The sequence below is a fragment of the Serinus canaria genome, chromosome 18, assembly GCF_022539315.1.
Source record: "Serinus canaria isolate serCan28SL12 chromosome 18, serCan2020, whole genome shotgun sequence".
Taxonomy (NCBI): Eukaryota; Metazoa; Chordata; class Aves; order Passeriformes; family Fringillidae; genus Serinus; species Serinus canaria.
In genome coordinates this window covers 7,229,359-7,240,993 of record NC_066331.1, presented here as the reverse complement: position 1 = coordinate 7,240,993, position 11,635 = coordinate 7,229,359, and the positions used below count along the sequence as shown (strand labels likewise).

Here is an 11,635-nt window from a genome sequence, read left to right as displayed (position 1 = left end):
TGGAACCTCCTGATCCTGCCTGAGGGCAGAGTCACCCCTGCCTTTATCCCACCCTTCACTGAATGACCTGAGGCTGGATTTGCCCCTTCTCCCCAGAGGCTGAGGTGCCCCAAGGGGTCCTGGATTGCTCCCCTCATACCAGCTGGTGCCCTCCATCAGGCCATTGTGGTGAGGTCATGATCAAAGCAGGGCAGGAATACACATGGACTGTGTAGAAAATCACCACCACATCTTTATTTGCTGCTTTCCGACAACCTGAGTTGTTTGCAGAAGGCTTGTCCTGGGCTGGTTGTGGGTCTGGGACAGGGAGGACCAAATGGTTTGGGCTGGTTCCCTGGGAAGGCTGTGCAATGTGCAGCTCAGGGTGGCTGTGGGCTGGGATTGTGCTCAAGGGGACTGGAAGGATATCTGTGGGCAGGGGGTGGCTGCCATGGCCCCTGCCTGGCCTGGGGGCTGCTCAGGGAGGCCTTGGCCATGGTGTGCTCCAGTTGTGGTGGTGGTGATGGTGGGAGGGGTGCCACCGTGGGTCACGTCTTTGCAGGGGCTCTGCTGGGTGTCTCATCAAGCCATGGTAGATGGAAGTGTCCCCAAACCAGCAGAGCCCCCAGCCATTCCCAGGGCAAACCTTTCCATCCCAGGGGGCTCATGGCCCTGCAGCCAGCACAGCCCTGGCTAAAGCAGAGCCCAGGGAGCTGATGCTTCCAGCAGGATCTGGCAGGAATTCCTGTGCCCAGCCCTGCAGGGGTGGGATGGGGCCAGGCTGGTGTGGCTGGAAGGCAGATGTGGCAGAGGGAGCAGCTGTGGCTAGGGCCAGCTGGGGATGATGGATCACAGCGGTGGGGATGGAGAGGGGCTGCAGCCTCTCATCCCCCCGGGGCAGCGGGGCCTCAGCAGCCGCTGTTCCTGCGCATGAAGGCGTGGCCCCGCACCGCGTGCTGCATCTCCACGAAGGCCAGGTCCCCCACGGTCACCTGGCAGGGCCCCAGCGCCTGGAAGCCGCACTTCTGGTAGAAGGGCACGAGGAAGGGCTGGCACATGAGCAGGGCGCGGCGGGCGCAGGGCAGGCAGCGCAGGTGCTGCAGGTAGCGCCACATCAGGATGGAGCCCTTGCCCTGCTGGCGCACGGTGCGGTGCACGGCCAGCACGTGGATGTGCACGGCCGAGCCCTGTGGCTTGTGCAGGGTCAGTGCTGCCTGCAGGGGGAAACAGGCCTTAGCAGGACCAGGGGTCCCGTCCTGCTTCTTATTCCCCACCCCAAAAGTTGCGCTTTGATGTCGTGGTTCGCCTCAGCTACCTCAGGTTTCTCCCTGTAGATCTCTTCCCCAGGTGTGTCAGCCACCTTTCCTTTCCCCTCCCTGAACCCTGCTGAGCACTGTCTGTCAATCCTGGCATTCCAGAAGGGCGTTGAGTGATTGGCAGATTCAAAGGATGCCCTCTACCCCTGGGGGGGCATTGGGCCATCTAGGTGTCATTTGTCCCTTAAGACTGACCCCCCTACCTGGTTGGTGGCTCCCTGCCCCTCTCCCCGGGGTTAAAAGGAACAGCAGCCACACGGTTCAGGAGTTCTGTTGGAGGAGTTGCTGGATTCAGAGGCCTGTGGGCCAGAATAAAGCTCTGGATTGAAACCCTCCATCAGAACCGACTCCTTTCCTTCACCATCGCCTTAAAGCTTCTCCAGAGGTAAACCTGAGCTCCTGCATGTCTGGACTTGTCTCCGTGTGCCCAGCTGCACCATCCAGACAGCCAAAGGTGTCTCTGAGGTGAAATCACCACAGTTGCTGCCTTTGGTCAAGCACCAAGGGCCAGACAAGCCCAGGCATGTCCCGTCCAGCTCTATTGGTAATTATTCCAATACCCAAAGAACCAGGGTCCTCATCCTTACCTGTGCCTGTTTGCCTCCCCCCATCATCCTCAGAGGGTTTTTAATTTTAAAATGAATGTTGAAGGGGATTACTTGGCATACTTTTCAACAGCATGGTTTAAGTTAGTTAATGAGAAAGTTCATTTCTACCAGAGCAGCCCTGTAGCAGTTAGTTGTGGGAGGAGATTCTGGGAGTAGCCTCAGGGCCCCAGAGAGCTTCTCCTGATCCCCTGGCTCTGGCAGGGCTGGTGCCCTTATGGAGCCACTCAAACCTCTCCCTGAGAGGAGACAGGGTGTGGAGGGTCTCAAGCAGAAGGAGAAGCGAAACACTTGGATCCATGGAACCTCCTGATCCATGCCCTGCCTTTATCCCACCCTTCACTGAATGACCTGAGGCTGGATTTGCCCCTTCTCCCCAGAGGCTGAGGTGCCCCAAGGGGTCCTGGATTGCTCCCCTCATACCAGCTGGTGCCCTCCCTGGTGGTGCATGAGGTGGGAAGGACTGGGTCATACCTGGCTGAGCCTCTCCTGGTCCCAGAGGGAGCCGATGATGAATGCCACGAGCCGCCCTTCCTCAAACCAGCCGAGGGACAGCTCTGGGCACAGGTTCAGGAAGTGTCGGATCTCATCCAGGTGCAGGGGACAGTCCCCAGAAACCGATATAAAGGCTGGAGGGGGCAGTGGTGAACACAGTGAGAGAGATAAAGCACACCCGACCCAGAAACACTCCCAGCACTGATGTAGGGGAGGGAAAGTGGGATGTGATGGGGAGAGATGGCATGTGTCCTGCTGCCTGCTAGATCTAAAGGAGTTCTGAGGGACACAGATGGTTCCAGGGAGCAGTTCTGCTTCTCCAGAGGCAGTTCCCCATGGCCCAGTGACCAGCTCCTGACTCTGCTGGTTCCAGAGCTACAGCAGCAGGTGCTGAATTGAGCTCCCCCTGTCAGCATCTCCCTGGCTGCCCCTGCTCTTGGAGAGGAGGGAGAAATGGGCTGGGTGAGTCTGGGTGAGGGAAGCTACGGTGAAGGAAATGGGGAAAGGTTGCCAGGTTGGCACCTCAAAGTGTCCCTGTACAGGAGGAGGCAGAGCATGGTGTCTGTCCTCCTACTTCCCCTTTTCCTACCCTGTCTTTCACAGGGCTGTTTTGGGGTCCTACTCAGCATCACCTCCCACCATCCCCACCCCAGGGTGAGCTGGGGCCGTGGTTCTCCAGCTCATTAAGCGCAGATCCTCCATCTCGTTAGGGAGCCCGTGGTGGCCTGGCCACAAGCCACGGCCACTGCATCCCTCCCACGAGGGCACCCACAGGGGAATTCACCACTACAAGGAGCACAAGAGACCGAAAACAGATGCCAGGGGATCCGGCTGATGGCGGCAGACAGAATCCCCCGGTTCCCGGTACCTTCGCGCTCGATCTCGAACACGCTGACGGCGTCCCCGGGGCTGAGGCAGCGGAACTCGCTGGCGGGCAGCGTGTGCCGGCGCTGGCCCCCGGGCGGGCTGCGGGGAGAGCGCAGCTGCACCGGCTTCAGGAAGGGCAAGGCGCTGAGTGCCGACATCCTCCTCCTCCTCCTCCTCCTCCCGCCTGGCTTCCCACCACTCCCTCGGTTTGGGGCAGCCCCTGCCGGCTCCCACACCCCTTATTCCAGCCGAGCTCCTCCGGTTAGCCAGCAGAAGTATCTGTTGTTCACAGACAGGATTAGGCTGCTTGCCCCCCTTTTCTTATGGATATTTGCATGTACAGCAACCACCCACCCCCAGTGACCCCAGCTGCCCTTCCTGTGAGCTGGGGGACACAGGAGGCTGGCACCAGCTGTGAGCTGAGCAAACCCCAGGGAGCGGGAAGACAAAAGCACAGTGATCCAGGTGGTGGGACAGAGCAGGGAGAGAGGCCAGGGCTCCTAGAGCTGGAGCAGGTGGGGGGCTGAGCATCCTGTCCAACATTGCCCAGCCCATGACAGCACCAGGCAGTGGGATGGGCAGGAGAACCCTGGAGCTTCTGCCCTGGGGACAGGCAGGGTGGGATGTGCCTGCAGGAAGACAAAAGCTGTAAAACAAGCATCTTTCTGTGTGAAATTCCCTGTGATGCTCTGGTGTTTGTGGAACAGCACAGCTGTGCTGGAGGTGGAGGCCACAGAGGCGCCCTGACAGGGACACACATCAGGTAGCCAGAGCCACCTCCTCCAGAGCACAAGCTGGCAGGATTTACCCCCTTCTCTGACCCACTGAGCAGGTGAGTGACACAAGCTGGCAGGATTTACCCCCTTCTCTGACCCACTGAAGGAGCTGAGTGACACAGCTTCACCTCTGTTGGCTTCTTAGGTCATGTCACGCTCACAGAGGTGGGTCCCTGTCAGGGCTGAGCAGGTGACTGAGGCTGAAAGCCTTGGCTCTCCTCCTTGGTGAGGTGGCCTCAGGCTTTGCCCGTGCCCCAGCAGCTTTGGGTAGCTGACCCCACCAGACACAGCCCAGGCCAGGACACTCCACCTTTAACATGGGTTCCCCCAAGAGGGTCACCAGCACCCAAGGTCATCTCACAGCACACATCCTGCACAGCCCAGACAAATCCCTTGACCTGGATCAGAGCCTGTAGCTTCAATCTGCCTCTGTTTTCACGTGTGAGTGAGCAGAGTCAATAAACCCAGAGAGAACCACAAACTGAGTGAATAATTTCACTAAGCACAGAAATAGTGGGAATGGCTTTCAGAGCCACCCATTGAACCATCCATCCAAACTCAGAGCAATATGCAAGCAATTTCCAGCGAAGCCAGAGCAAAGCCAGGTCATTTTTGATTATTGTTTCAGAGGTGCCGGCTTTCCCTGCTAATTATAGGCTTGCCTCCAGCTAATAGGATTTATGGAAACAAAAGCATTACCAGCACAAACATTGCACAGGGCACAACTGGCACGAGCTGGGAATTTTCCATCCTGAAATGCCAAGGGCTGGATGCTGAAATGCCAGTGTTATTCTGCCTGAGGTGAGACAGGGTGGCCAGGATTTATTTTCAATGAATCGCTGGTTTGGCTGTGAGTGTGTATTTGAGGGATCATATCCATCAGGGACAGAGGGTTTCCTTGGCAGGGGAATTATTCAGCATCCCCAGTGCTCACTCCAGCCACCAAGGACTGACTGAAGTCATGCTGGGAATGGGTGGTTCATGCTCCTGCAGGAGGGAAGTAAAGCAGGGTGAGCTGGCAGGGAGAGTGGGGTGCTGGGGGAGTAGGGGTGGGTCTAATGTTCACAGAGCTTATTGACAAATCTTCTGGAACTCCTCATCCTACTAATTGGATTAGGGACTCCTCTGCATGAATAAATCCCAGAGTAGGCAAGAGGGTAAGCTCAGGGAACCCTGAAAATGCAGTGGTGGTTTGATCCTGGGGGTGCTGAGTGCCTGGGGTGAGTTCTGGGGATGCAGCTGCTGGATCAGGCTGGGATGGCTGTGCAGGGGTGGCAGGGCAGAGAGGGCAGTTGAATATGGCCTCAGGCAGGGCCAGCATTTCAGTTTCCATGGTAATTATGGAGTTGGATCGTGGAATCACAGAATGGTTTGGGTTGGAAAGGGCTGTTAAAGGTCATGCAGTTCACCCCCCTGCAGGGAGAAGGGACCAGCCCAGGTTCTTCAGGGGTGTTTGCTCTCCAACAGCCACCACTCAGTGCTCACTGTCCAAGAGCAAGTCTTTTTTCCAGAGCATATGGAGGCTGGAAACAACTGAGTCCCAGGAAGTCTCTACAGGGACATCCATGGAGCTGAAGGTTCAAAACCTCGTGTTTAGGTGGCTGCTCCAATCCCATCAGAGAAAACTGGGAAAGGGCAATCAGGCCCCTCCAGCTATTTTTAGGAATTGCCTGAGACCCCAACCAGCAGCACCCTGGAGCAGTAGTCAGGGAAGGGGAAAGGTTGCTCCTTGCTTGTTTTCCTTGCATTTTTTCCCCTCCAGCACGTTATTCCTGCCAACCCAGGTTATACAGATGAAGGGCTGATATATTTATGTCTGTTTTCTGGAAATGAACTTCTTGCTTTGCTTCTCAGCTCCCTGAAGAGTTGAAGGTCTTCTGGGGAGGGGGGATACATAGAACCTGCAGAGTACAGAGGAACAAACAGTGCTCCCTAACCCTGGAGAAACCCACAAGCCCTGCACAAGGGCAAGGGATGCTTCCAAGGGAAGCATCAAACCTGCAGAAGTGAAGGAGGGTCTGCCCAAGTCCCAGAGTAAGTGAGAAACAGCAATGAGGAAAATTCTGCCTCCATAGCTCATCTGCCCTCTGATGCTCCAGAAAAACCTTCTGTATTTATTCAAGTCACTTATACACCAGGCTGAATTTTGTGCTGTGACTCCTTGCCAGACCTGCCTGAGATGAGCCCACTATGTCTGTGTGTCGTAGCAGTGAACCAAGAGCTTACTCTGTAAATTTTTCCTGCCATCACTCGTGTTTGTGTACCAGAAATCAGAGCATCCCCATGGTACAGAGAGATGCTCACAGGTAAATAAACAGGCAGGTGCACAGAACCCCCCTGGCGATATCTTTTACTAAGCTAAGAATTGTCTGCCTGGGTTTGGAGCTTGATTTTTTTTTAATTAGTTAACAGTACAGAGTTATTCACCCAGTCTTAAAATCAAATACTCTGTGTGGAAGAGCTCAGAGAACAGGGAAGGTTTCAGTGAGAAGAGTCCCTGCAGCTGGATTTTGGAAGCACGCGTTGGAAGTGTAGGGGTGAGCAGGAGCTGGGATGAGAGTCACACCCTTCCCTGTGCCTAAACCACTTCTCAGCAAGCCAAGCTCTGCATACGAACCTCCCACCCCTCTGGCGAAATTCCCCCTGTCCTGGGACACAGGAGCAAGTGCAGGGGCCAAGGGACCAGCAGCTGTCCCCGAGGCCGTCAGTGGCCCGGGGATGTGACAGGAATGTGGGTGCTTACCAGCCGGGGACGCTGAGCCGCTCGCTGCCCGCCTGGTGCCGCCTCAGCGCTGTCAGGAGAGAAGGATCCGGGGTTTTGCCTCCCCTCCTGTGTCTGCTGCATCCTCCACAGCCCCTGCTTATATATATTTGTTATTTATGGAGCACGTGATGACATCCTAAGGAGTTTAGAATTCTGATGAAAGACAGGGAGAGGTGAGAGGCTTTAAGGTGTCAGGCCAGCAAAGGGATCACTTCAGGCTTTTTTTTTTTTTTTCCCCCGGTGTGACTGGCTGCAGAGAGATAAAGCATTTAGCTGATTGCTCTGCTCTGCGGGCTGGGCAGGGGGAGCAGGGGACTCAGTCAGGAAAGGGAGCACTGTCCTATTCTGATCCTGACCTCTCCAACAGCATCAGGAGCCCTACCCAGAGTGGATGAGCTTTGTTTGGGGAAGGATGGGGAAGCTGCTGGTTGTGCCAGGCATGATCATTGCTTGGGCTTGAGCAGGGGGGAGTTTCTCAGCTGACTCCTTGTAGGATGGGGAGTCAGATCTAAGCTTTCTTGCCCAAGGAGCTTGTTCCAAAAACCAAGCATCTCTCCCCCGTGCAGCCCACTGTCCCTGGGAGCTGTTACATAAGAAACTGGACAGGCAGAACCAGCAATGTTTGTCCCCATCAGGGCATGTGTAATAAAAGGGAGATTATCCCAGGCAGGAGCACGATGTTGGCATCATCATTATCACTGGGAACCAGATGCAGCCCTGAAAGAAGGCTGGAGCAGGAGGCAGAGCTGGCTTTGCTCCACTGGAGACATTTCCAGGGCAGCTCTGGACTTGCTTCAGCTTCCAGCCATGGGCAAAATGACCTGGAGCTATGCCCTTATCTATCTCCTTTAAGCTTTTTCATTGAATCGAAACAGAAATATGACCCAGCAGCTTTTTGCTCTTCAGAAATTGCATTTTGGAGCAACTCCCAGCCATTAAAACAGCCCAGCAGAGCAGAGGTTGTCCCGTGGCTGGAATAGTCAATCAGGGATGCCGCATTCCACAGTCTGTCTCTTCCCGCTCCCACACAGCTGCAGAGGGTCAACAGCTCCATTAAATTAGAGCCACAGCAGTGTGCCTAGATTTGCATATTTAGCAGCTCTCTCAGCATCTTCAAAGAGCCCCGAGCTGTCACTGCGGCCCCGCAGCGGGGCTGGTCCCTCTGTTGGAGTACCCACTCAGGAAGACAGCAATTATCCCCGGGCAGGATTTGCTGCGAGGGGCGACATGTGGGAGGCAGATGAGTCACGGCTTGCCCCCCCCTCTGCCAGGATTGGGGACGAAGCCGTGCACACGCAGCTCAGGGGCTCCTCAGCCGCGCCGTGCTGCGGCTCCGGCCCCGCCGAGCCCCATTACCCCGGTGCTCAGCGGATTAAGTGGCTTGTGGTGTCTGCAGGCCTGGCTTTGAGGCAGGGTCTGCCCTCACGGGATGCAGATGGCATCGGGATCCTTCCCTGTGTGACGCCGCTGGAGAGGTTTCTCTCTCAGACTCACGTAATTGCATAATTCCCAAGCCGGATGCTGTTTACATCCCTGTTCAGCACCTTCCTCTGGCTTGGCTATCGGGACCCACATTTCCAAGAGGGTGATGCTTTTCTCCTGGCAATGTCCTAACAGCAGGGCTCTGCACTTTGGCATTGCTGCAAGGTCAGCTGTGGGCTCTGATTTCCTTCTCCCTCACCTCCTTCCTTTTCAGTACTCGTGCTGGTGCCTGTTGTTGCTGTAACTTCCCAGCAGGACTTGGCTCTTTGGACATACTCGCTATTCTCAGCACTTGCCAGGTTGCCCACCTGCTGCTACTATCCCCCAGTGCTCCCTCTCGAGCTGCCAGGAGTGGTTTTAATTCACCAGCAGCTCCTGAGAAGCCAGCGTGCTTCCAGCCCTTCCTCTAGAGCAGGACAGTGTGGTCTAGGAACCTGCCAGCTGCTTCTCTTTCAAAATAGCAACACAGGGTTCTTGTGGAGGTGGCCAGCCCCCAGCCCCACACTCTGAACAGGCCCTGGAGGGGCTAGTTCTGCTCTGTGCTCTGAAGTGTTTATTTATGTATATCTATAATATGAATAACATGCAAATATACATGTATATGTCTTTCCTCTGGCATATTCCCTTTGGCCCATCAGTGGTGGGACTGATTCTCCCCACAGACACTCTCAGGGAGCTGGGGAAGGGATGAAGGGATGAAAGGATGTTATTACATCACTGCTTTTCTGGGTTCTCAGCAATGGTTAGAGGAGCAGGCTTTGAACTCTGACTTTGATCTGCATTAGATAAACACATGCCTTTGCAGGCCTGGCGTATCTTGCTGCTTTTCTACCTTTGAGGAAGGAGAGCAAACAAGTCTGGCAGATGGTTTCAGCCATGGCAGCCTCAGCCAAAAGCAGGAGCTGATGCCAGGACCCAGCCAGGACCTCTTTAGTCCCCTCCCTGGAGCAGAGCACTGCTGCTGATTAACCTCCTCTCCTCTCTGTGAGCTGGGGTTTGTAACTAGGTCACAGCCACTCATGGCACAGTCCTTGGGGGGAAGGGGGTCAGTGGGGGCTGCAGGAGCTTCTCTGGGAGGAGAGGACTGGGCAGGTGGGAAGGAGCTTGGCACAGCAGCCCCACCCTCCAGACCCAGACCTCCAAGCAGTTTAGAGCCAATGTGGCTTTGGGAAGAGGAGAATCCATCAGTTTGGCAATTGCTGGGGCATCCTGCTGCTTACAGGGTCTGTCCTGTCCCTAGCCCTAACCCTGGCACATGCTGCTGGGAGCCAGGGTGACCCCTGGACATGGTGGGGACCAGATGCCACCCACAGGGAAGAAAAATCCTTGAGGGCAAGGCTGAGCCTGGACCAAGGCCCTTGGGGGAGTTCTGAGGTCTTAGTCTCAGTAAAAAGGGTGAGAGGAGGAGGATCATGCCCACATGGAGTTGTTCATGCACAAGGTGATGCTGCTCTAAATTTTCTGTAGGAGAGCAGAAGTGTTTGGTCAGGGCAGTACAGCTAGAGGGGGAAGGGCTGGGTAATCACGATTCCTGCAGGATCATGGAATAGCTTGAGGTGGAAGGGATTTCACAGAGCATCTCTTTCCCTGCCCACCCAGCTTCTGAAGGCTCTCTGGGATCACAGAGACGGGATGAAGGATTGCCATATGCTGCAATTGCCACTTGCTCATATTTCTGTTTCATGATGTTAATGGGGACACGGGGCTCCTGCTGAGCTGTTTGTCTGTGTGATGATGAAGATAAACCCCCAGGTCTCCCTGTGGGAGGGTCTGGATGCATTCCCTGTGACACCAGCTGCTCTGAAAGACCTTTCCTTAAGGCACCAGCTCTTCCAGCAGGGAAAGGACAAGAACTCTGTGCCTCTGCGAAGCAACAAAAGAGGGAAACCCAGGGAGGATTGGCCGAGGAGGGGCTGCAGAGCGGAGCAGAAGGGGTGGAGTGCTCACCTGCACCTGAGCTCAGAGCAGGGCAGGAGGGGTTCAGAGCTCACCTGCACCTGAGCTCGGAGCATGGGGGGGGTTCAGAGCTCAGCTGCACCTGAGTGCAGAGCAGGAGGGGTTCAGAGCTCAGCTGCACCTGAGTGTAGAGCAGGGGGGGTTCAGAGCTCACCTGCACCTGAGCTCGGAGCATGGGGGGGGTGTTCAGAGCTCAGCTGCACCTGAGTGCAGAGCAGGAGGGGTTCAGAGCTCACCTGCACCTGAGCTCGGAGCATGGGGGGGGGGGGGGGGAGGGTTCAGTGCTCACCTGCACCTGAGTGCAGAGCAGGGGGGTTCAGAGCTCACCTGCACCTGAGCTAGGAGCCCTCAGCCCGGCTGCAGCCGTGGGGCTCGGAGCGGAGCTGCTGCCCCTGGGGAGCCACGGGCCGGTGTCGCCGCTCCCCCCGCCTGACCGGAGCCGCCGGGAGGCGACAGCCCACGAGGTGGCACCAGAGCCTCGCCACAGCCCGGCACCGGCACCGAGCGGGCACCGCGGGACCCTGCGGGCACCTACTGGGCACCGGGCACCCTCCGGGATGCCAAGGGCACATCCCGGCACCCAGCCTGCATTCCAGGCTCTGTGTACATCCCAGAGCCCGGCAGACATCCCCAACACCCAGCAGACATCCTGGTACCCTGCTGGCATCCTTGGCACCTGCCACGCCTCCTTGAATTCTGTGGGTACCTCCAGTGACTGGCAGCCCCCCCAACACCCTGTGGTCACCCCAGGACCTGCCCCTTAAACCCTGAGCAAAGAGACATTGGGAGAGACCCAAGGAGGAAGGGCAGGGCTTGCTTTTCAGCAGTACCTCTACAGGGAGGCAAGGGCTATCCTGGGTATCCCAGCACCTGCTGGGCATCTTGGCACCCTCTGGGTATTCTGGCACCCTCCAGGCATTGTGACACGCCCTCTGGGCAGTAGTAGCTCAGCAGGGAGATGCTGGTGATCTAACCTAAGTGCCATAAGGTGGTTAGATCACAGGGACAGCTTGATTCCAGGGAGGATGTTCTCCTGCAGAGTAAAGGCCATCCCTTCCCAAAACAGCCTTACCAGCAAGAATTGTCCCTTAACTGGGCAGGGAGGCTGCTTTGAATGTGCCACTTTGTGTGTTTTGCTGGGTGGTGTGGACTTGCAGAGGTGCCTCAGTGGACATCTGAATAGTGGATGTTAAATAAGAGAGGCTCATTTTGACACCCAGGCACTGTAAAATCCGCAGGCCATCAATGTTATGACAGCCAAGGCCCTGGGCTGTTGTGTCCTAAAAAAAGCAATCCGTCCTCCTTCAGTGGCACCTCCTGATGGAAGCATATCAGAGCTCCAGCAGGGATCAGAGTGCGAAAACACACCCAGCTCGACTCCTGCTAACGAGCAAA

The 11,635-nt window shown here is 56.2% G+C and overlaps 1 protein-coding gene across 1 annotated transcript; it reads right to left on the bottom strand.

Moving 5' to 3' along the window:
- Positions 1-205: 205 nt before the first annotated feature.
- On the bottom strand, positions 206-3,487 carry AANAT (aralkylamine N-acetyltransferase). The gene is made up of 3 exons (XM_050981354.1): positions 3,264-3,487; positions 2,375-2,529; positions 206-1,193 (listed from the first exon to the last, which is right to left on the bottom strand). Exons 1-3 carry the CDS (start codon positions 3,418-3,420, stop codon positions 888-890), a joined length of 618 nt encoding a protein of 205 aa, XP_050837311.1. The 5' UTR covers positions 3,421-3,487; the 3' UTR covers positions 206-887.
- Positions 3,488-11,635: the final 8,148 nt, after the last annotated feature.